Here is a 25,079-nt window from a genome sequence, read left to right on the forward strand (position 1 = left end):
TTTATTCTATTTTAAGCCTTCTGTCATATTTTCCCATCTGTTGGTCTCTGTGGTCCAGCTTTATTTACAGGCATATAAAATGAAATTGTGAGATGTTCTGCAAGCTTCTTTTACTTTGAGTAGCCATTAATTTGTATGTTTTTGTTTTATGTGGATGAAGAGCATTTCTTATGCTTTTGTGCAATAGGTTCCAACACGCATTTTACTAGACATCTGTTCAAATTGTAACGTAGCATCTATTCTGCTAAGTTGAGGAGGAATATAGGTGGCATTTCAAAATATGTACATTCAGCTGTTGGGTTTTTCTTTTTTTGTTGTTATGAGAATGCTGTTATTGAGATTGTGTGCGTGTGTGTGTGTGTGGATACCTGTCAGCAATATTTAAAATTGAGTGTCCAGGCAGGTGGCCGGCAGTGATGTTGCTGCTGGCACTGTCCTAGGTTGCCCCGAGGCCACCCTGTGGGGCCACCATGGTCCTGCCTGGGTTCTGATCCCTCAGACCCCGTGTGCCTGCAGCCAAGCTGCCCCGGGGGTTGGGACCCCACAGCCTCAGACAGTAAGTGGACGGTGCTACCCCTCCAGCCCCCTCAACCATCAGACACTGGCCTTGGGTGCCACCCGTGGTGTTCCAGTCTTCGTACATTTGGTGGTGTTTTCCTAAAAGTACACGGAGAGCATTTTGCAATGATCTGACTAGGCAGCTGATGTCTACATTGTATATGAATACTGACTCTGCTGTCAAAACACTGAAAATAAATTTAATGCAGATAGCTCAATCACAAAAAATCCAGTTTCTCTGTTTCCTCAGGAAATCGTTTAAGCTCCACTACATCACACGTGACCTTAACATGATAAACAAATGTATTTCTCTGCCTTGATATTTAAATAAACTAAGTAAATAAATGGGAATGAGTAGATTAGAAAACCACCCTTAAAATTATTCCATAATCTTTACAATACCGTGTCCCCGGCCAGGCGGGGAACAGGGTCAACTTCCCGGGCCACCTGTTTGGGGGACGTGCTGAGTGGCCGCAGCCGTCTTCAGCACTGTCAGGGGTGACTCACTAGTATCCGAGAGCATGTCTGAAGAATGCACTGAAGTTTGAGTGGCCCTGAGACGTGTGTGTAGCTGTAGTGCAAACATCTGTTCCAGTAACTTAACTGAACGTCAGAAACACATTTCTCCCCAAATGAAAGTGATGTAGGTTAAGGGACAGTAGATCAACCACTAAAGCCTTTATTATCAGCCAACGCAAACAGATGAAGGTTATCATGGTTTACGGAAGTGATAATGCAGATACATATTTTTGACTGTTTATTTTGAAAGTTTACATTTTTTATGCTTTGTGTTGGTGTGTAATTTTTGTACTATTGGTGGCTAGTTTTTGTCTAAAATCTTTTTTGGAATATTGCTTAAATGTTTTGATTTTATGATAGTGAAGCTTGTATTCAGTGTTTTGCCAATTAATATTATATGCTTGTAATAAAAGCAAAAGAAAAACTTAACTAAAAACCTGGAAATGTATTATTTAAAATATTTGTAAGAGCATAAGGTTGATCGTTCAGGTGATACAGTGTAATGGAAATGACGCAGTTGTACAGACCACTTGGACAGCCTCACCTTCATTTAGGAGCATGCACACGCACATGCCACACACGTCTGCACACACCACGTGCACACACATACGCGTGCATGCACCACACACGTGCATATACCATGCACACAGCACACACCACACGCGCACACACCACATGCGTGTACATAGTGCACATGTGTGCACACACAAACACATGCATATGCCACACACTCACCACATGCACACACAGACCATGCATCACACACGTGTGTACACACACACTCAGGTCAGCACTCGTGTCTGCACTCAACCCTTGCTCACCCCGTCCGCACCCTCCCAGGTTAACCACCTGCTTGCCGTGCCCCCTCAGCATCCGTGGAACGTCGCCCTGGGTGCGGAGCTCTGGATAAGTTGCTCCAGTGCTTTTTGTAAAGCTCATGCTGTTCCTCTGTCTGCAGGAGGAAAATGCCCTGCCTTGGAGAAAGCATGCCAACAGAAACACTGCTAAGAAACAACCTGCTGATTCCTGTAGGTGCGTCGGCAGATAAAGGAACCTTCCATCTCTTCACATTAGACAGTTTGCCACAAAAAGGAAAAAAAATCTCTATGGCCAAAATTTCAATTTTAAAGAAAATCTGAGAAAACTAGAGTTGGAAGGAAGGGAGAAAATGATGAGAAAAATTATACTCTTACAGCTTAAGATCAGTGAACCTTAAAAATAAGTTCAGTCTTAAGAAACTGACTATGACTGAAGACAGGTGGTATTTCTTTCTCTGTGCCTGGCTTATTTCACTTAACATAATTTTCTCCACGTTCATCCCTGTTGCCGCAAATGGCAGAATTTCATTCTTTTTATGGCTGAGTAGTATTCCATGGTGTGTATATACTACATTTTCCTTATCCAGTCGTCTGTTGCCGGACACTTAGGTTGGTTCCATGTCTTGGCTGTTGTAAATAGAGCTGTGATGAACATGGGAGTGCAGGTATCCCTTTAACATGACGATTTCTGTTCCTTTGGATATATACCCAGCAGTAGGTCATAAGTGGGAGCTGAATTCATAAATAAACAAATAAACACTTTCAGTCAAAATTGGTGGGAAGGTGGAAGGGGCCCGACTGTATAACAAGGGGGCCCTGTTAGGAAGGTTGCTTATGCTGTGAATACGCCCTCTATATTACTCTGTTTCTGTTGCTCATAACCAAATACTTGGAACTGGGTGACTTATAAGAAAAGGAAATTTATTACTTATAGTTTTAGGGGTTGGGAAGTCCAAAGTCCAGGGAACACATCTGGTGAGGGTCTTGGTGGTGGCGACAGTGACCCAGAGGTCTCACATGGCAGCAGATGGTGGAGCAGAGGGAGACTAACCTCTGACGTGCTCTCCTTTTAAAGCCCTCAGAACCACGCTCCTGACCACAATTGTTGGTCCATTCACTAGGGCACAGTCCTACAATCCAGTCACCTCTTCAAGGCTCCACCTTTCAGTCACCACAACAGGACTGCCCACCCTCATAACAGTCACAGTGGGGATGAGCTGGGGGGACACAGTTCAATCCACTGAACTCCTATTGGTGGAAATACCTTCTTCCACTAAGGTCTTCCGAAGCACAAACAGGACATGAATTCTAACCGAGAGGTGCTTCTGGAGACAGCCTACTGACCCGTCACTACCCACAGGACACCAGCAGCTCCTGAGAGGTGGGGGTGGTCCCGGGACAGTCCGGCTCCTGAGAGCTGGGGGTGAGGGTCTTCTCATCTACACTTGCCTCCTCGTCTGTCATGGCTTCACAGTTGTGAAACTGTTTATTTTTATATTGAATCATAATTGAGTATACGCATTTTGAGGGTTCAACGTTGATGTATGTTGATCAAATCAATATTTATTAACATATACGTTATTACAAACCATACTTAGTGTTTATGCCCCTCGTCCAATCTCCCCCCATCCCCCTCTCCCTCCCCCCTCCCCCTCTAATTACCCTAGATTTCTTCTCTCCTTCTGAAAGAATAATGATTACTCTGTTGATTTGCTGCCTAGATGATCTGTCCAGTGCTGAGAGAGGGGTGTTTAGGTCCCCCATTATTATCATAGAGCAGATGCTTCTGTCACTCTGGAATGGGCTTTGTGGAGAGAGACACCCTCTTCTTTTCTTTGGTCTTTGCTGGTGACTCTCCTGTGTCAATGCACTCGAGTGGCTGGCGGGCCATCTGCACGGTGGTTGTGGCATCTAGCCACTTTTGCAGCAGCTGTGGCTATTGTGGTAGCTGTGGTGGGCCATCCACATGGAAGTGGTGTTTTTGGCCTGCTGCTTGCCTGGATGTGGGAGGAGGGGTTGGTCCCTGGATCCATGTCTCAGGACCCTGAGCAGATCCCGTGGCGGCAGCAGTGTGCCTGGTTGCAGGAGGAGGGGTCAGTCCCTGGCTCCATCTGTTTTTACGTTCTAAGTTGTTGTTGCAGAGCTGTTGGGTGGGAGGGGGCGAGGGGAAGGAAATAGGGTGGGAGAAGGAGGAAGGAGGAGGGGTGGGATTGAGACCTCCCTCAATCCCATTCCTGCAGGGGGACTAGAGGGCTTCCAGTGGTGGCTTGTCATTGCTGGGCTGAATGCCGATGTCAGGGGTGTGTGGCTGAAGCCCTCAGCCCCCCACTGCCCCGGCTCGGGAGCCTGGGGTGTTTCCTGCAGTGGCTCAGTGGTCATCGCTGGGCTGGTTGTGCGTGTTGGGGGACATGGCTGAGGCCTCTGGCCCTTTCCTGTCCCTGGCTTGGGAGCCCAGGGGGCTTCCAGTCCTTTTAAGTTTTATAGGTGCTCTTTGGTGGTGTTAGACCTTTACTAGTTAATATCAAACTTTGTCTCTGATCTGTGGATGTTTTATTTTTTCTTTCATTTATGTGTTGGATTATTCACTGTTCCCACCACTTAAACTCTGCACTGGAACTAATTTGTTGTCCTTTGGTTACTTCTAAAATGGGGGAACTTCCTGTGGGGACCAGCACTTGAGTCCTGTAGTTGAGCTAAGTTGCTGCTTTGCTGCTGATTCCCTGGGAAAGGCTTTTTGTGCAGCTCAGGTTTTAATGGTTGACTTTATAGGTACTTCCAGGTCTTGTGAGGTCTGGTGCACCTGGGTTGTGTGGAAACTTGGGTCAGGACCTGAGACTTTTCATCAAACTGCATCCCCTGCAGTTCTGTATTCCTGGTTAGTCTCCTCTGACTGGTCCTACACTGACTGGGGGGCAGATCAGCTGTCCTTGCTGTGCCCCAGTGTTCCCCCAGTGGGCCCGTCTCCCCCACTGCCCACACTACACACACTTCCCATGGGATGGGCCGTGCTCCAGTCCCTTGCAATGACTCACTGGCCCCTTTTTTTCAGTCATCTGTGGCTCCGTGCTCCTATGTGGGTCCACAGGAACCCTGTTAGTGGTCTTGCTGGCTTGGGGGCCACCAAGGCCCTCCTCTCCTCTGCAGCCTCCAAGCAACTTCATACAAGGGGCACAGCTGCGGCTTCTGCCAGGTCTTGCTCCTTGCGCTCACCAGGGCCAGGCTTGAAGCGGCCAGGCCTTGAAACAGTGGGAGTGGTCCTTTCTTTCTCTCATCGTGGCTTGTCCCACCTTCATGCACTCCATAGGTCTCTCCTCCTCTTCCCCTGAGCTCTAGCAGCCCCAGCCTGGCTGTTGCTGCTTTTTAATAGTTGTAAATTAGTTGACTTGTGGGAGAGAGTGACATGTGGACTGTCTACCCCACCATCTTGATGGGAAGCCCTTGTGAAACTGTTTAAATGGGAGGTGGCTGGCCTTTGTCCTCGGAGGGTGTCCTGTCATCAACTTGGGTGCCACCTCTGTAGAGCTGCAGGTGGGCTGGAAGGGAGGAGGCCAGCCCACACCCTGCCTTCCAGAAGGTGGTGGACACTGGAGATGTGCTGGTCTTTGGACTGTGCCATATGGCCATGTGTTGTCTCCCTGACTGTGCTGGTTGGCCCCTGCTTAATGCACTACGTGTATTGTGCTCAGCCACATCGCAGACCTGGCTGCTCTGGGCCTCATGGTGCCCCTCAGGGGTTGCCACCTTGGAGGTGGTTTTGTTATTCATTGTCAAAAGCTCCCCTTCCTTGTTCTTTTTTTCTTTTTTCTTTTAATATTGGTTTTTCTTTTTCCATTAGATCAGCTCCAGAAACAGTTTATCAGGTGCCATAAAGAAAATTCCAGTGGAGTTTAATTGGGATTGCGATGAATTTACTGTTTACTTTGTGGGACGACTGACGTCTGTGAGCGTGTCTCTGCCCTCGCTGTGGCATGTACACACCTCGCCCTCTTTCTGGGGCTTCCTAAGGAGCGTCCACATTTTCTTCACATGTCCTTAGCCACTTCCCATCTGGTTTCTGTCGTGTATTTTTCCTGTAGGGAGGTGGAGGGCCGTGGCTCCTGGGCCGTGTGGTCATCGTGGAGAGAGCCCCATCGGTTTTGTGCTGGGTCTGGCGTGATCAGAGCTGTGCAGTGGGTTTTCTTGGATTTCCGTGCAGATGGTCACATCATCAGCAGACACTGAAGCCTGCGTCCGATGTCCACTCCTCTCTTTTGTGGTCCTCTCGTGCTGCTGGCGCATCTGGAAGAGTGTGAACAGTGACGCAAGCAAGCCTGTTCCTTTCTGACTTCAGTGGGGACATTTTACTGTCTTAAGCGTGATTGTTGTGGGGTTTCGATCAAAGCCCATATACCAAGTCAAAAAACTTCCTTCTGTTTGAGTTTACTAACAATTTAAAACAGGAGTATGGATTCGTTTTTTTTAGATTTTTTTATTTTTTTAAGTTAAAATTTTTTAATTGCTCTGTTTTGGTTTGGTTTTGAAGTTTTAATGCATGTATAGATTCATGTAACCACCACTACAGTCAGGATAGAATAGTTTCATCACCCCGAAAAACTCCTCAGGGCTAACCCATTGCTTTCACACCCTCACCCCACCTAACCCCTGGCAACCACAAATTTTTAGCATTATACTTTTGTCTTTTCAAGAATGTCATATAAATAGAATTGTACATACTCGCATATAATATTCTGAAACCGGATTCCTTCACTCAGCATAATACCTTGAGGTCCATCCAAGTTGCTGAATGTGTCAGTTTCCCCCTTTCGTATTGCTGGACAGCATCCCATTGCATGGGTATATATCACAGTCTGTTTCCCAGGTCACCTGATGAGAGGCATTTGTGTTTCGGTTTTTGGTGATTGTAAGTAGGGCAGCTATAAATATTTGCGTACAGTTTTTGTTTGGACTCAAGTTTTTGTTTCTCTAGAGTAAACACCCAAGAGTGGGGTCTCTGGGTTGTATGTAGTGTCAGTTCAACCTCACAGGGAGGCGCCAAACTGTTCCCAGCGCGGCTGCGCCGTCCTGCATTTCCAAGGGCAAGGCGCCGGGGTCCAGTCCCTCCACACCGGTCAGCGCTTGGTGTCGGACTCGCATTCCCCTCCTGGCTGATGATGCTGAACGTCTTTTCCTGTGCTGATCTGTCATCTTTATCTCATTCTTGGTGCAGGGTCTGTTCAAGAATTTTCCACTTTCTAATTGACTTATTTTTCTTACTATTGAGTTTTAAGAGTTCTTTAGATATTCTGGATACGAGTTTTTAGTTGAATAGGTGATTTGTGAATATTTTCTCCCTGTCTTTAGCTGATCTTTTCATTCTCTTGACATTGACTTTGGCAGATCAAAATTTTTAAATTTTGATGAAGTCCAATTTATTAATTTTTTTCTTTTATTTTTTTTTTTATGGATTATGCTTTTGGTGTCATGATCTAAGAACTCTTTGCCAAGTGCCAGGTGACAGATATTTTTCTGTTTTCTTCCAAGCATGTTATAGTTTTATGTTTTACATTTGCATGTGATCCATTCTGAGTTCATTGGATAAGGTGTAGGGTGGGGTCAAGGTTCAGTTTATGCACATGGGTGACCAGTTGTTCCAGCACCACTTGTTGAAGAGACCAGCCTTTCTCCGCTGGACTGCACTGTTAAAGATCAAATGGCTGTATTTATGTGGGTCTGTTTCTGGACTCTGTTCTGATCATTAATCCGTCTGTCTGTCCTTTGCCAGTACCACACTGTCTTAGTTGTTGGTGCTTTAGAATCAAGGAGTGTGATTCATCCAACTTTGTCTCTTTTTAAAATATTGTTTTAGCAATATCCTTCCATATAAATGTTAGAATTATCTTACCTGTATTTTTAAAAAGTCCTTCTGGGATTTTTTAGAGTTGTGTTAATTCAATGGATCGCTTTGGGGGGTATTTGGCATCTTGACTGTTGAGTCTTCAGTGAAGAAGGAATAGTCTTTTAAACAAATAGAACTGGAGCAACGGGGCATGTTATGTCTCTCCATATATGTAGGTCATCTTTGATTTTTTTTAATCGGCATTTTGTAGTTTTTAGCATACGGATCCTGTACATGTTTTGTTAGATTTATACCTAAGTCTGTCAGTTTCCAATTTTTTATTGCTTGTACATAAGACTGATTTTTGTGAGTTATCCTGGGAACATGTTAAACTTACTTATTACTTGCAGGAGGATGTATTAGTCCATTTTCTGTCACGTATAACAGAATACCTGAAACTGGGTAATTTATAAAGGAACAAGATTTATTTCTTACAATTTTGCAGGGTAGGAAGTCCACGTCCAGGGAACACCTCTGGTGAGGGCTGCCTTCTTGGTGGGGACTCTATCACATGGCAACATGGCTGACCCGCTCACTCGCTCTCCTTATAAAGCTGTCAGAACCACGCCCGTGGCCACCCACTAAACCACCGGCCCATCACTCCATGAATGAATCAATCCATTCATGAGGGCGCAGTCTTCGAGATCCAGTCACCTCTCAAAGGCTCCACCCATTGCTGTGATTGGATTTCCCACACTCTCAACACTGTTACAATGGGGGTCAAGTTTCCAATACATGGACTTTTGGGGGACACATCTGACCCATAGCAAAGGGTTTTTATTGTTATTGTTTTAAACTACTCTAGTATCTTCTGTACAGGCAATCACGGAGTCTGTGAATAGGGAAGTTTTATATCTCTCTTTTCAATCTATATGATTTTTATTTCCTTTTCTTTCCTTGTTGTGCTGGCTGGGACTTCCAGTACACACTGCATGAGTGGAGAGAGGGCACATCTTTGCCTTGTTCCTGATCTTAGGGGAAGCATTCGGTATTTCAACATTTATTATTACATAATTATGAATGTGTTAAAATTTACAGACCGTACACTAAAAGGAAAAATCAATTTTAGTGTATGATAATTTTAAGTTTTTAAAAATAAAATACAAGGGCTGGCCCATGGCTCACTCGGGAGAGTGCAGTGCTGATAACACCAAGGCCATGGGTTCGAATCCCTATATAGGGATGGCCAGTTGGCTCACTTGGGAGAGTGTGGTGCTGACAACACCAAGTCAAGAGTTAAGATCCCCTTACCGGTCATCTTTTGGGAAAAAAAAGAAAAAAGAAGTAAATAAATAAAAATAAAAATAAAATACAACCACTATCAGCAATGAACAATTGGAATTTGAAATTTAAAACACAGTACCATTTACATTAGCACCAAAAAGAAATGAAATACATAGGTGTAAGTCTAGTAACATGCACATAAGGTCCACGTGAGAAAAACTGCAAAACTCTGACGGGAGAAATCAAAGGAGAGCTGAGTGCAGAGGAACCTCGTGCCCATGGGGAGGCAGACACTGTTGTCTGTTCTTCCCCACCTTGCCTGCAGCTTCAGAGCAGCCCCAGTGAAAGTCCCAGCAAGTTATTTTGTGAATATCAACAAACTGACCCTGATGTTTATACAGAAAGGAAAAGACCCAGAATAGTCAACACAGTATTAAGGAGGAACAAAGTTGGAGGACCAACTTCAAGACTCACTGTGAGCTAGTCGAGGCAGTGTGGCATTTGTGAGAGTACACAAACAGATCGATGGAACAGAATAGAGACCAGACAGGGACCCACACAGGCGGAGCCAGATGATCTTTGACAAAGACCAAACATAATTCAGTGGAGAAGTTTTGTCTTTTAAACAAACGGAGCTGGAGCAACTGGACATCCACATATGAGAGAAAAATTCAAACTAGACACAGATCTTACACCTTTCACAAAAATCAAGTCAAATGGATCATATTCTTAGATGTAGAACACAAAATATAAAATTCTTAGAATATAACATAGGAGAAAAATCTATGTGGCCTTGGGTTTGGCAATGACTTCTACAACTCCAAAAGCAGGATTCATGAAAGAAAAAAATTATAAGTTGGACTTCATGAAATTAAAACTTCTGTAAAAGGCTCTGTTAAGAGAATGAAAAGACAAGCCACAGACTGGGACAGAAATATTTTCAAGTCATATATGTGACAGAGGACTGGTGTTCAGAATATACAAAGAACTTTTAAAACTCAACAATAAGAAAACAGACAACCTAATTAAAAGATGGGCAAAATTTCTGAACAGACAGCTCTCCAGAGAAGATATACAGATGGCAAATAAGCATATGAAAAGATGCTAAATGTCACATGTCATTAGGGAATTGCAAACTAAAGGAACAATGAGACACCACCACACACCTGTCAGAGCGGCTAAAATCCAGAGCGCTGCACAAGCAAGTGCTGGTGAGGGGCAGAGCAGCAGGAGCTCGCGTTCACTGCTGGTGGGCGTGCAGCACGGTGCAGCCACTTGGAGGACAGTTGGGGAGTTTCTTACAAAATTGTACATTGTCCTACCATAGGATCCAGCAGCCACACTCCTTGGCATATACCCAAATGAAGTGAAAACTTACATCCACACAGAACACTTTTCATAGACATCTATAACAGCTTTATTCATAGTTTCCAAAACCTGGAAGCAACCAAGACGTCCTTTCTATAATAGGTGAATGGATTTTTAAAAAAAAAAAAAAAACTGTGGTACATCCATACGATATTTTTCAGCAATAAGAATGAGCAATCAATCCACACAAAGACCATGGAGGAAACTTAAATGCTACTAAGTGAAAGAAGCCAATCTGAATAGGCTATGCACTGTATGATTCCAACTAGATGACATTCTAGAAAGGGCAAAACTGGGGACAGTAAAACAATCAGTAGTTGCTGGGGGTGGAGGGAGAGAAGGATGAGTACGCAGGGCACAGAGCGTTTTTTAGGGCAGTGAAAACATTCTGTTTGGTACTATAACAGTGGACGTATGTCATTATACGTTTGTTCAAACCCACAGAATGTATAACACCAAGAGTGAACCCTAATTTCTACTGTGGACTTTAGTTAGTAATGATGTTATCAGCATTGGCCCATCAGTTGTAACAAATGTATCACACTAATGCAAAATGTTAATAATATGAAAAACTGGAGCGGGAGTGACCTGGCATATGGGAACTCTACTTTCTGCTCAAGTTTTCTGTGAACCTAAGACATCCAAAAGAACTTTATTAATTTTCAAAAAATGACAACCCAATTTTTTAAATTGTCAAAAGATTTGAATGGACACTCGTCAAAGGAAGATACACAGTGGCCGACAAGCACACACAAAAAAGTGCTGAACATGACTAGTCATCAGTGAAGTGCAAATTAAACCCACGGTGAGCCACCAGGACAGACTCGCCAGGATGACTGTGTTGGGAAAATATAGGAAAATGGTCAGGGCCCCTCAGATGTTCAGAATCTTGCCGAGCATTTGATGTAAACAGGCACGTGCGCTGAGGTGTTCCTTGGCTGTCATCTAGTGTAATTGCGCATGTGCACCCAGGTGTCCTGGTTATGGACTTAAGTATAAGGATGAATGGCTCTGATCCACGGCACCTCCCAGCCCCGGGATGTCCCCACTGCTGCTGGAGGCTGCTGCTGCTAGTGTCCCCGGGACCCTCTGCAAGGCCACTGCCACTGCCAGGCCTGTAAGCTGCTGCTGCTGAGGACTGAGCTCATGTCATCTGCCAACAGCTCCTGGAATCTTTCCCAATTACCTAGCACGGACCTGCATGTGAGGGGTCTGGGGACCCTGTACAGTGGGTTTGGAGGGTCTGAGCCCTGGCTCTGACAATACAAATGGAAACTTAGTATAACTAAAATAATGAAACATTTTGGCTTTAGTTATGACTTGCCTTACTTTACAATTGGCATAGTCATGGCAGGATTATGGGCAGGTAAAAGAGCCCAGCAATTCGAGTAGTCATTGCGGGATGACAAGCAGGTAAAGAAGCAGGAAACCACTTGGGAGGGGGAGGAAATGTGGCTACGTTTGAGTATGTGGTGTCTGGTGGCCGCTTTCCTGTTGAATGGGGTCTGGCTGTTGCTCGCTGCACTGTGAGCCAGCATCGACCAGAAACCTCACAAAGCTGCAGTTTCGAGACTTGGAGCAGAAAGCAGACAGATTGGAAGTGCAGATGCATGCCCCGGAGGCTGAAGTACAGCAACAGGTCATCCTTGCTTCCAACACCAAAGACGTATGACAAACCCGGTGGTGAGTTGGTGGGGACTGCGTGTCTCCTGGAACGACCTGCTCATCAAAGTGAAGCACGAGCAGCCTGTGGGACCGGGCTGACTGGTGGGCAACCAACAGGTGATCGAGTTCATTGCCTATGTCCCATATACCCAGGTTGAATAGGTTGGCTTGGGGGAACAAAGTAGCAGAAACAGGGAGAGACCCTGGTTACTGCAGCTAGGGGACCTAGGCGTGGATGGTGTAACGTGCTCCAGGAGACAATGTAGTAAATGCATGTCGCATTTGTTCGAAGGCAAATGGCTCAGAGGGTGCCACTTAAACCCGATGGCTGGCCAGGTGCCGTAAAACCTGAGAAAAGAGTGCCACATGCAGATGGGCAGATGACCCGAGGATGGGTGTCCCTGCAGAATTTCAAGTATGTTTTCACCTGGTGAAAATGTGGGAAAGTTAGTTACTACGTGCCTGTCTCTGAGGCAGCAGCTACAGAATGGCCGCAGATGTGCCCAGGGGCAGGGCAGCCACTCCTTGATGGTCTGGGAAAATGCAGGTGTTTGAACTGTGGGCAAACCTCAAAGAACTGCCTGAGACTGAGTGAATAGCCGGTGGTAGCCAAGCTGATTGAGGTAATTCAAAAGCAGGAGAAAAACGCAAGGGCGAAGCAGATAAACTGTTTGCTAAAGACATTAGCTTGGAGGTGAGGCAGCCAGATGCTAAGAGTCAAGACAATGTGGAAAAAATGCCCTAGAGGCATTTGAGAAGTTTGGGAGAGTGCCCCTTCCATCCTAGAAGAACTGAGTTTGTCCTGGAGGACAGACCTGAGGTGTCATTGCCCTCGGCAAACTGCTCCCTGCATCCCAGTCACTCTGGCTGGAGCAATCCTGCCTCAGCACCTCCGAAGGAAAAAAAAAAACCCAAAAACCTTGGTGGCCTTCACGTTGTGTTAAGTCTGCAGGCCAGCAGTGTGTGAGAGCAGTGGAAGCGTGGCAGCCTCCACCTAGATTTTGGAAGATGTATGGAAAAGCTGGGGGACTCAGGCGGAGACCTGCTGCAGGGGTGGAGCTGCTGTGGAGGTCATGTACGGAGCAATGTGGAGCAGAAAAGTGGGGTCAGAGCCTCCACAGAAAACCCCCACTGAGGAAGTGTCTAGTGGAGCCCGGATGGCGGGACTGCCACCGGGAGCCCAGAACTGTGGGGCTGCTGGCAGTTTGCAGCGCCAGCGTGGAAAAGCTGCAGGCACCAGGGCAGCTCAATGGACTGCACTTGACAGAGCTGTGGGAGTGAGGTTGCCCGATGCTCTAGGGGTCCAGGTGCCCCAGTGTGCTTAATGTTTGCCCTGTTTGGGTTTTGGATTTTGAAAGAAAGTGAGCTGAGATACTGGGTACCGTTCAAGCTTTATTAAAGAAAGAAATCTGCTGGGCTGTGCTCAGAGTGTCAGGCAGCCCAGGGCTATCCTGAAAATGGTGGACAGCACCAGGTGTGCGGGTGGTAGAGCTTATATTGGTATGTTGGCGCCAAGAGCCGGGTGATACCAGCAAGGAGGGGCATTATGCTAATGTGGATCGGGGTGGAGAACTGCGTCCTTGCAGAAGCAAAAGCGGTTTCTGTTTAAGTCAGGAGGCCTCTCGTAAAGGGAAGGGCGAGGGAGGAGGTGGGTAGTGCCGTTTTGTACTTGGGCTTGTCCAAAGTGGCGCTGGTGAAGTTGCAGATCTATTAGATTTGAAGCCTGTTTTTCTTTCTTGTCTATTCCTACCCTTTTGGAAGAGGAATGTGTACCCAATGTCTGCACCACTGTATCTTGAAAGTAGATAAGTTTTTTGATTTTTGCAGGTTCACAGCTGAAAGTAGTTTTGCCTTTGGTCTTAAATGAGACTTTGGACTGAGTTGGTGCTGAAAGGAGCTAAAACTTTTGGGACTGTTGGGATGCAATAGGATATGTGAATGCAAGGTCAGTTATCCTCGCTAAGGGAACATCGTGGAAGATTCTGAACGTGTAGATTGTACAGTGAGGGACCCTGAAGAGGTAGATTGTTGGGAAAATATAGGAAAAATGGTCAGGGCCCCTCAGATGTTCAGAATCTTGCTGAGCATTTGATGTAAACAGCCACGTGCGCTGAGGTGTTCCTTGGTTATAGTCTAGTGTAATTACGCATGTGCACCCAGGTGTCCTGGTTATGGACTTAAGTATAAGGGTGAGTGGCTCTGATCCACGGCGCCTCTCATCCCCGGGATGCCCCCCACCATGGGGGGGGCATGGCAAGGCCACTACTGCTGCTGGAGGCTGCTGCTGCTAGTGCCCCCAGGACCCTCTGCAAGGCCACTGCCACTGCCACACCTGTAAGCCACCAGATCTGTAAGGGGCTGCTGCTGAGGACTGAGCTCATGTCATCTGCCAACAGCTCCTGGCATCTTTCCCAATTACCTAGCATGGACCTGCATGTGAGGGGTCTGGGGACCCAGCCTGTACAGTGGGTTTGGAGGGTCTGAGCCCTGGCTCTGACAATGTAAATGGAAACTTAGTATAACTAAAATAATGAAGCATTTTGGCTTTAGCAAGGCTTTGACTTGCCTTATTTTACAGACAGAAATTTTAAAGACAGCACCAATTGGTGAGAATATGTTGCCTGTTCTTTTGTTTATTGCTGGTACAACCACTTTGGAAAACAGTTTGGCGGTGTTATAAACTTAAGAAAACACCTACCTGTGATCCAGCAATTTCACCCTTAAAAAAAATGGAAACAAATGTCCATAAAAGACTTTGTTATATGTAGCAGCTTACTCTTATGACTGACCCGGACACAGCCTGGGTCATCAGCTAAAGCGAGGACTGAGCACTGCGTTCGTGCGGTGGAGTCCGGTTCAGCATCCACCACTGCGGCTGAGTCTCACGTCCTGCTATGTGAAAAGCCACATGCAAGAGGGAACACCCTGTACAATCCCACCTCTGTGAAGGGGGGACAGGCGAACAGTGATGCTGACAGAAATCAGAACAGCAGCTGCTTCTGATGGGGAGTTGGGACTCTCGGAAGGGGTCTCAGGGGACTTTCTGGGGTGATGGAAATGTTCTGTATGTTCACAGAAGCATGGGTAGCAGAGTTTGTCAAAACTCACCAAATTATAGACTTAAAACCTGCATATATCTGCATGCAGACGGGGGTGATGAGGGCCGGCCTCGTGACATGTTTCATGGGCACAGCTGTGGACGACGGGTCGCTGTTGATCCTACCTTGAGCATCTGGCGCAGGTGTGCCAGGCAGGCTCCTGCTGTGACGTTCCCCTTCTCTTTCCAGCCTGTGCATCTGCCTGAGTTGTTTGACCGTCCGTCTGTCTACACCGCTGTGCTGTGTGCTCACGGGGTCTGCAGCGCTCTGGGCTGTTGCTCCACTTGTCTCAGGTGTCCCTTCAACATGCCCATCGTTGTGGCTGTGTTTTTGTCCTTCTTCAGCATTTCCTTCCAGGCTCATCTTGTCCATTCCCTGCCCCAGCCCTAAATGAATTTCTGCTGGGTGGTGAATTTTAATTATTTACTTCTGCTCATTGTATTACGAACTGGACGAGACTCGCTGGTGGGGTGTGGGAGGTGCAATCTGCCACTCGCCTGGAAGCGGTGGGGGGCCCAGGAGTGTGATGGGACCTGACCGCACCTTCTTGCGCCCCGGGGGCGTATGTGGACAGAGGCTGAGTTCTGGCTGATGGACCCTGGGACCCAGCACTCGTTGGAGAGAATCAAGGCCTTTGGCCTCTGGACAGAAGCGTGCCTCGTGGTCGAGCTCTGTGCTCCGGGAGGCTGCCTGCGGGACCCAGGCCTAGAGCAAAGCGCAGTCCTCGGACTCCTCTGCCCAGGGCGCTTCAGAGACAGCCTGGAGAGGAGCTGCCCGCGCTGCCCCGTCCTCGCTACGGGGTCTCAGGCTGGTTCCCCTCCATTTCCTGTCCTGCCCCTCCCCAGGTAAAGCCCTTTGCTCTTGGTGCAGCATAAATCTCAACGCCCCCACTCAAGGGTGCAAGAAAGTCTTCCACTTTGTAGAAATCGACTAAATTTCAACTCTGCCGTCCCGTCGTCCTGGGCGCCATGGGGCCCTGAGTGCAGGGAAGCACCGCCAGCCTCCAGCCTCCAGCGGGGGCAGCGCGGCTCTGCGGCCCACCCGACCCACAGCCCCCGGAGAGCCGCGCCGGCCCCGCCCCGGGATCCGCGCCGCGAGGCCGCCACTCAGGTGCCCGCCGCCCCGGAGCCAACCAGACCAGATCCTCAGGGCGGCGTCAGCGGCTGCGCCCGGCGCGCAGGACGGGGGCTCTGGCCACCCGGGAGGAGCCGAGCCGCCAGTCGCAGCATCGGCAGCCGCACCCCGTCCACGCCCCGCGTCCGCCCGGGCACCGGCTGGGCCACCGGGACGGGCCGCGCGAGGCCGCGGGGGTCCGCCGAGGACAGAGGTGCCCGCCCCCGCTAGTCCGGCGGAAAGGCAGCCGCCGCTCCAGAGCCCGCTGCGGCTCCCGGGGCGAGGCTCCTGCGCGGGCCCCCGGCTTCCAGCCGGCCCCGGCCCGAGGGCATCAGAGGGTCGGGTCGGACGAGTCTGCACCGGCCGCAGCACCGCGCTGCGCGCTGGGGCGGGGGGGCCGGGGACCGGGAACGGCCGGTGCGGAGCCGGAGGAGGGACAGCGACGAGAGGTGGGGGCGGCCTCGGCTTCCTGCCGCTCAGCCTCCGCCCCGGCGTCCCTCCGGCCCTGATTGGCTAGGCTCCCCTCGTGACGCTCTCGGGGCCAATCGCGGCGGCTCGCTCTGGCACCCGATGATTGGCTCGGGCTGGCCTCGGGCGGGGCGGGGGCGGGGCCTGGCCGCAGGGTCGGCGGGTGCCCGGATTGAATGGGGCTTTGTCCCCAGTGCCTCAGCGCCCAGACCGAGTGGCGCTGTGCCCGCGTCCCGCCCTGGGCCCCTTCCGTCCTGGGGCCGCGTAGGTGTGGCTGTCCCCGCTCGGCCCCAGCCTGCGCTCCGTGGGACGCTCCGTCTGTCCCAGGCCGCGCCCTCCCTCCGGAGCTGGCGGGAGCCCGCTGATCGCAGCGGTGCAGCCCTTTCCGGATCGTGGGGACAGGTGGCCCAAGCCCCGGGCTCGCCGGCGCCCGCTGGCTTCGCGGTGGCCGGCAGGATCTGTCTGGCTGCGGATTAGCAGAGCTAGACAAAACGGTTGTTAATTGCTGGACGTTTTAAATTCTCCTGGGAGCCTTGATGGTGCAGAGCCCGCTCCTGCTCTCCAAGTGCAGGCGGCCGGAGGACGCGGAACGGAACCCGCAGCAGAGCCCTGCCTGGGCTGCTCTGGAGCTGGCTGCCCGCGGGCACCTGGGCGAGGGGCGTATCAGAGCCCAGCGCCCGGAGCACGTCCTGCTGCGAAGGGGAGGACGGCTCCGGAGTGTGCAGAGCGTGAAAGCGCGTCTGCTGTGCTCAGATGCGGATGAGCGCCCAGAAAGGAGAGACTCTGCCCAGAGGCCGCGGGGCCCTCACACGAGCGTCGGGCACGGCCGGATCAGGTGGCATCGTCGCCGCCCCGAGCCGTGCAGGGCTGCTCCTCTGCCGGGAACGGTCTCCCACCGGAAGCTTCCGTGGCTCCCCCCAGTTTTTCTTCAGGCGTCTCCGCACGTCACCCCCAGAGGGGCTCCCAGGCCACTCATGAAACAGCAGCCCCACCGTTGCTCTCTGCCCCCTTTCCTGCTCAATTTTCCTCCAGCGTAGAAATCGCCACTTGACTTATTATATAATTATCATCCACCACTAGAAAAATCAGTTCCAGAGGGAGAGACCTGATTGTCCCCAATGCCTCAGTAAACGTACAGGGAACAAGTGTCTTTCCCTGGACGTGGTGAGGGATGAGTCCAGGGTATGCTGGTCAAGGTTCCAAGACTGTCCAGGTCACCTAGCACAGACAGGTCCCTCAGACCCAAGAGGGACCCATGCCAGGCTCGGGGGCTGGACTTTGGGGTGTCCTTCAGGGTGCCCTTCTACAAGCAGCTGTGCTGTGGGGCAGCCTGCAGCAGCCCGTGCCACAGAATGGGCTGCAGAGACTTCTGCCCGGGTTTCAGATCCAGGGAAGAAGTGGGGACACCAGTGGCCACAGCACCCTGGGGAGGGTACTGAGCATCCAGGGCAGATTGGGCATGGGAAGGACACAGGTAGGAGCCCCAGAAGGAAGGCAGAATAGCTATTTTCTGGGCTGAGGTTGGGGTGCCCTGGGCTGGGTCAGAGAGCCAGGAGGTCCCACAGCACCTCGTGTTGCCTCAACCTGGACTGGCAGGCATCCCCTGCAGGGTGTGGGACCTGGAGCTGCAATGAGGGCACTGGGAGGAGGTACAGTCCCCATAGGACCAGCAAGGGAGGGATCTGGGCCCCCAGGGCCTGGAAGAGCTGCGGAAAAGGAAAAGCCTGTGGATGGGGTCTGGTGGGTTCCAGAGAACAGAGGCCGTGCAGGCGCAATCCTCACCCTGGGGGGCTGGGGGCCCTGAGGGGGCAGGTCAGCATGTTCCATGGCGATTGCTCTGGCTGGGGCTGTCTTCCGGAGATGGGTCAGAGGTGACCCTGGTCAGGACCCTGGGGAGACCCTGCAGTAGCACCAGCGAAGGGGAAAGGCGCTTCCTACCTGCCAGGGAGTGGGGCTGAGTGGGGGCCCTGGTTGTCCCCCAGGGCGGGTGCCGGTCGCTGTGGGTCTGGTCCTTCGGGGACCGGCCATTGCCCTGGGGCGGAATCGGAGCTCTGCAAGGAAGGGCCACGCGGTGTGAAATCACTGTGGTGTTTATTGGCTGTGATTCCATCCGGAGAGAACACACGAGAGGACCCCGACATGCAGGAGGAGGCGCAGGCGCAAGGACAGACGGACGGACGCCGTCCACGGTCGACGCTAAGCTCGGCGGCCCCGGGCGCCCCCCGCGCGGGGAGCGGGATGCGCGCTTCCGACTAGGGGGCGCCGAGTCTGCGCAGAGCGGGCTTTTGAGGTGCGACAAGGGCGCGTTTGTTGAAGACACGGACGGGGCGGAGTCGGGTATTGCGTCTAACCGTTATGGCTTCTCCGCACAGCCGTGTAGGGCGCGGAGGTGGGGCCCGCGGCACGTGGACACGGTGCACGTTCGACGGGGACAGACAGGGCGCCGAGGCCACGGCCTCCGTCAGGTGCGACTGGACGACACAAGGGCCTCCTCTACCTGAGATTGGACGGGTCGTGGCGCGGATTAAACGCGGGGGCGCGGAGGCCGCTCTTCCGCCAGAGCCCCAGCCCGGGGTCCCGCGCGGGAGGAGCAGCGCCCAGCGGTGACGGCGGGGGTGGCCCGGGGACCGACGGCCGTCGTCGTGGGCGCCCCCCATGTGGGGGCGTCTGAGAATCCCCAAACCTGCTCCTTTTCCCCTTCAAGTTTGGACGAGAGCAGTCACCGGCGTTCCTAAGAAGCGACACCTTCTGGGGGGGACAGAGGTACAAAGCGCGGGACGGTGCGGGCGGGAGAGCCGGGCGCGCGGGTCACCGGGGGCTGGAGCCAGGCAGAGCCGCCCCGCCCCGGCCCCGGCCCGGCCCGGCCCGCTATGGCTGTGCTCCTGCGTCTAGACCCGGCCGGGTGCCCACAGCGCGGGACACCCGGGGCGGGCGAGGGGCCGGCGGGCGGCAGGGGCGGCAGGGGCGGGGCGGGAGGGACAGACCGAGGGCTATGGCTTGTGCTGGGGCTGGGGCTGCCGGGCTACTTCCTGAGCATGTCCTGCAGCGGCCCGGGCAGGTACTTGATGACCGTGTCCAGGATGCTGTCGTCGTCGTCCTCCGCCTCGTCCCCGCAGCCGGGCGGGACGGCCTTTTTGGGCCGCGTCAGGCTGCCCTCCGAGTTGGCCTCCAGGGCGGCCTGGGCCTCGGCCTCACGCTCCTCTTTCTTCTTGATGCCGTACTGTGGGGGGGACAGCAGTCGAGGGCTGGGGACCCGGGAGGACTGGCCGAGGGACCCCCCAGCCCCCCGGCACCCTGGAAGAAGTGACCCCACCCCAGAGGGTGCCTGGAGCTGCGGGGAGACCTCCACGGAGAATGGGGGTCTCAGAGCTGGGGAGGCAGGAGCGGGAGACGATGGCCCCACTGGCCCCAACCTCCAGGCCTCCTGCCACCCCTTGGCTGTGGCCCTCCCTTCCTGGAAGCCTTGAGCCGGGTGCAGGAGGGGTGGGCGGGACCAGCCTGCCAGCTCCTGGGTCCAGTGACCTGAGGCTGCACCCCACGCCTGGCCCAGGCTCACCCGATGTGGCTGTGACCCCAGCCTCTGGCAGGACACTCTGTGGTTCTGTGGGCAGCTAGCAGAGGAGTCTGCAGTGGTCACTTCCAAGCATCTGATGCCCTGGAATCCCACCCAGGAGTGACCTCAGCCCACACACCCAGACTTCACCGAGCCCCCCTCTGGCTGCCCCCTCTTCTATCTCCTGTATATGTGTCTCCCCAAGTCTCCCCTCTGTAGTAGGCTGAAGTATCCCCCCAAAATTCACATAACCTGGAACTTCAAATGTGATCTTATTTGGAAATAAGGTCTCTGTAGATGTAATTAAGGTAAAGATCGAGATAAGATCATCGTGGATTTGAGAGGCCCGAAATCCAATGAGAAACAGAAAAGGACACGCAGGTGCACAGGTGGGCCCTGTGTGGACGGAGGAAGATTGGAGAGATGCTGCCACAAGCCAAGAAACACCAGGGACTGTGTGGAGCCACCAAAAGCTGGAAGTGGCAGGGAAGACCCCTCCCCACCAAGCCTCCACAGGGAGGTTCTGCTGGCACCTGGATTCGGGACTTCTGGCCCCCCGGCTTCAAGAACTGTCAGAGCATACATTTGCTGTTGCATGGCACCTGGATTTGGCACTTAACGGCGGCAACCCTGGGAAACTAATACCACCCCCATCAGTGCCCTCACCTGCCCCCAGGAGCCAGCACCGCAGCTGGCAAAGCCCACAGCCTGGCTGGGTCTGTAGTCACCGTGAGGCCACAGACAGCCTCTTGCCCTTAGGGCTAGTGGGAATGGCTGGCCAAGCTGGCCTCAAAGGTTTGGGGAGCTGGAGGGCATGGGTTGCCCTCGGCCAGGCCCAAGGTCCTGTCACAGATGAAGAGATCGGCGAGGAGGGGGATGGCAGAGTCCTGCTGATGAGCACACAAGTGTGGGACTGCCACCATTTCTGGGTCACCTCTCTGCTCCTCACCAGATCCTCCCCAAAAGAAAGGGTGGACTCTACTCCTGGAGCCGTGACCTGGTTCCCCCAAGAGCCCCTTCGCTGATTCCACAGGGAGTTGTCTTCCCGGTGCTGCGGGTGGCTTGGGCTTGGGGAGGCCAAGGCCACTCCACTGGGAGAGGTGGTCAGGGGCTCGCTTTCTCAGCAGCCCCCTTAACACAGCAGGGAGTGCTAGGGGGTCTCGATGACGAGGCAGCTAGGGCATCACAAAAACACCCTCAGCAGGGACAGGCATGTCCCCAAGGGCCCTGCGAGTCACAATCAAGCACCGCTGGGCACTCCCCACAGGACCAGCCAGAGGAACTAGGTCCTTTTCCTGAGTAACCACCAACGGTGTCCCTCCTGGGGCAGCCTCAGCCCGGATGAGCAGCAGCCCCCAGACAAAGGGAGGAAGGAGCATGTGGCTCGATGTCCTGCGGGGCATGCGCGGGCCGGGGAGAGATGCCATCAGAAACTAGGTCAGGCCAAAGAGAGCTTCCTCCAGCCAGGGGCACGCGCTGTACAAGATCCTACAGCAGGAGGCGTCTGTGCACACGGCGGCAGCACACGCGTGCCAGGCACGGGTCTCAGGCCGGCCCGGGAGGCTGTGCTGCTCAAGGCGGACGCTCACAGGGAGACGCGTGTGCCAGCGGGAATGTGTGCTGCATGGCTGAGCGAAGGAACCTCCCTGACCGGGGGAGCTACCTCAGGAGACTGGGGAGGGACCTTGTCTGCAAACAGTGCCAGGGCCTCCCCTCTGGGTCCAGGAAGGAGACTGCAGGCCCCACCACCAATTTGTGGGTTGCTCTGAACTTGGCCTGAAGCGCCAGTCATGCCGCTGAGGTCCAGGGTCATTGGAGGCTGAGGTTGCTCTGGGCTTGACCTGAGGGTCGTGGTCATTGTGTGTGTGTGTGTTGGGGGAGGGGTGGGCTCCTGAGCTGGGCTGCACCTCAGAGCCTGGCTTCCATGTCGTCTGGCTGAGACCCGCTCCTGAGGCTTCTGCTTTCCGGGAACAATACCCCAAGGACGTGAACACAGGAGGTGCTCAGGCACCTTCCTGGGCCACCAGGAGGCACACCCTATGGTGTCGCTGCTGGGGGAGACCAGGGTGGCTCTCACAGACATGAGGTGAGACACTGGATCCTGACAACACTGCATTGTTGAGACAAAAGGGCAGTGGGTCTCATCGATGGTGAGAACCACCAGCGTGACCTGACAATAGCTGGACGCCTGCAGCCGTCCGCGCAGACACAGACGGAGCTCAGACCCGCCGGCTCCTCCCTGGCCTCGTCTCCTGCCCAGATGGAGGCTCTGGCTCAGCTGCCCCAGGTGCGTGGCTGGAGCGCAAGCAAACCAGGTGGTGCGTGTGCACGAGGCACAGGCGCCTCCCGGACCTGCCCAGATGGCTCCATGATGGGGATGGGAGGGGAGAGGGGCTCCTCTGGGCACCAGCCCCACCCCAGATGAAAAGTCTGGAACGGCGTGCCATTCTGTGATCCTGGGGGTCGCCTGGGGAAATGCTTCCTCTGTCCGCATCTACAGAGAAGCCTTGGGCCTGGCAGCTCCGGGCCCCCTCTCTGATCTGCCCCCAGACGCCGGGAGGGTGTACACGGCCCGGAGGAGGCTGGAGGAATTGAGGTCTGGCCAGTGAGGACCAGGTGGGGGCCGCAGCTGAAGGTCAGGGTGGAGGCCTGTGGGGAGCTGCTGCTTGCGGGACCGTGAGAAGTCCCTGCCGCCTCCCAGGCCCCCGCAGGCCCAGCCAGGAAAGCAGGTGGGCTGCCCTCCTGCGGCCAGCGGTGCCCCTGGGGCCTGGACACCTGGACCCCGGCCACAGCCAGGGTTTCGGTGGGACCCCGGCACCTACCCTCCCTGTCTGCGCTGGGGGTCCTACTTTGAGGTTTTAACTTGTGTGCCAGGGAATTTCACAAAGTTTGTGGAAAAATAGAATTAAAAGATAATACGAATCTTCCCACGAATTTTTTGAAGTACGCTGTATTTCCCTTTTCTTCCCCATATCCAGCCCAGCACAGCCTTGTTGAATGTGCTGTTAAGATGAATTTCTTCACAATTTCCAGGCAAACGGGTGGAAACGGGAGTGGAAAAGGTGCCTTTCCTTGGACTCTGACTGTCTCAAAGGGCTGAGAGACAGGCGGGCAGCGGGCCGGGTTGTGGCAGTGCCTGGGGTCTGGGACCTGCCTGGAGACAGAGCCCAGGACAGTGGGGCCAGGCCCAGCACCCCAAACCTGCCTCGACAAGCCCCACACCCAGCCCCCAGCCCTGGACCACACGCTGGCTGTGTGGCCTGTGCCTGAACCCACCGGGGTCCCCATGGGGCCCAGGAACCATCTCTCACTCTGCTTTGACCCCAGGGCGAGGGTCCGAGTTGACCGACGCCACAGAGGCCGCAGCCACGTCTCGCGCCTCCACCTCATCTGGGCCCCTGCCCTCTCCCCACAGCCCCTGCGGTCCTGGACACGACCACCTCTGCCCACAGCGTCCTGGCTCTGGGGATCACACAGATGAGCTGAGCCCCGAAGGCATCTGCCTTCCCCTGCGATGTGTCCTGCCTGGACACGCTGGACGGACGGACAGATGGGACTCCCAGAGGCCCCACCCATCCCTCAGCAGCCCCCATGGTGACCCCCATTCCTATCGGTGTCTTCCGCTCCCTGCTCTGCCTGGGGTCTCTGTGGCCCCCAGCTCTTTCCTCTCTGTCTGTCTCTCCCTGTCTGTCCTCAGACTCCGCTCTCCGGTCTCCTCTGGCCTGGTCCCAACTCTTCCCCCAAGACTCAGAAAGCCCCGAGCGTGCTGGGGTGTAGCTGCCACAGCTGCGCGGTCGCTTCCCTCCCTGGCCTCTCGCTCTGTCCACCTCGGGAGGTCCAAGCTTCCGCAGAGACCAGCAGAGCCCTGGGTACGGCAGGTGCCACCAGTGGCAGGGAGGGGTCCTGGGGTGTCTGAGCCTTCCCACCCTACAGCCCAGGCATCTCAGCTGGTCCAGGGCCAGGGGGACTGTGGCAATCCCTAGTGGGCACTGCTTGCTTCCCACCCTCAGGGCAGGGACTTTGGGATAAGGGCCAGGAGGGACCCCTCCTCAGTGCGGGAATGCCGGCTCTTGGCAAGGGGTGGCGGGCAGGTCCCTCATGCCGGCTTGGCTGAGGACCTTCCTCAAGGGCCTTGGGAGGTCACGTGGGTGCCACAGCCTGTCTCCTGCCAGCCCCCAGTCCCCGCAGGAGCCCCTCAACAGCAGACCGTGTCCTCCACTGCCGGCTTCTCCCACCCGGCCCTCGTGGGGCCCACGGAGGAGCGGCCCGTGGTCCTCGCTGCTGGCTCCACCCCAGGCCTGTTTCCCCAGCCGTGACAGGGGCACGAGGCTCTGACTGCCCCGCTCCCAGGGAAAGGTCGGGCAGGCGACACGGGCGCAGGAAGGGCTGGGCCCGCAGCGGGAACCCCACCCACCTTGTCGCGGATGCCCTGCCGCACCAGCTCGCGCTCGGCCTCCATGCGGGCGAACTTGGCCTTGCGCTCCTCCTCCTCCTGGCGCAGGGCCTCCTGACGCTCCTCCGCCTTCTTGGCGGCATCCGGGTCCTTCTCCTCGTCACCCCCAAGCATCTTCCCCATGTCCTTGGTGGCCCCTGGGGACAGAAAGGGGCGAGTCAGGCACCGCGTTCAGACATTGCGTCCAGGGCCCGGGCTGGTCTCCCAGTCACTCCCTGGCACTCCGGCCGTCAAGCCCAGGCTCTGGAGCTTTCTGTCCCCTGAGGTGTGAGTGTGGGGACGTGTGTGGCTGTGTGTCTGTGTGTCCACATGCAGGTGTGTGTGCGTTTGTGCACACGGTGTGCATGTCTGTGTGAGCTCCTGGGGG

The 25,079-nt window shown here is 53.7% G+C and overlaps 1 protein-coding gene across 2 annotated transcripts in view; it reads right to left on the reverse strand.

Annotated features, from left to right (window-relative positions):
• Positions 1-18,780: 18,780 nt before the first annotated feature.
• Positions 18,781-25,079, reverse strand: part of CPLX1 (complexin 1) — a 34,714-nt gene continuing 28,415 nt past the window's right edge. The window contains exons 3-4 of one of the 2 annotated variants that reach the window (XM_063108533.1): positions 24,698-24,849; positions 18,781-19,926 (exon numbers count right to left, since the gene is read on the reverse strand). In XM_063108533.1, the coding sequence (XP_062964603.1) occupies positions 19,729-19,926; positions 24,698-24,849 (350 nt within the window). In that variant the 3' untranslated portion in view covers positions 18,781-19,728. Of the gene's footprint in view, positions 19,927-24,673; positions 24,850-25,079 lie in introns of both variants that reach the window. The other variant, XM_063108532.1, reaches the window with a different exon arrangement.

Source organism: Cynocephalus volans, chromosome 9 (assembly GCF_027409185.1).
Source record: "Cynocephalus volans isolate mCynVol1 chromosome 9, mCynVol1.pri, whole genome shotgun sequence".
In the NCBI taxonomy this organism is placed as follows: Eukaryota; Metazoa; Chordata; class Mammalia; order Dermoptera; family Cynocephalidae; genus Cynocephalus; species Cynocephalus volans.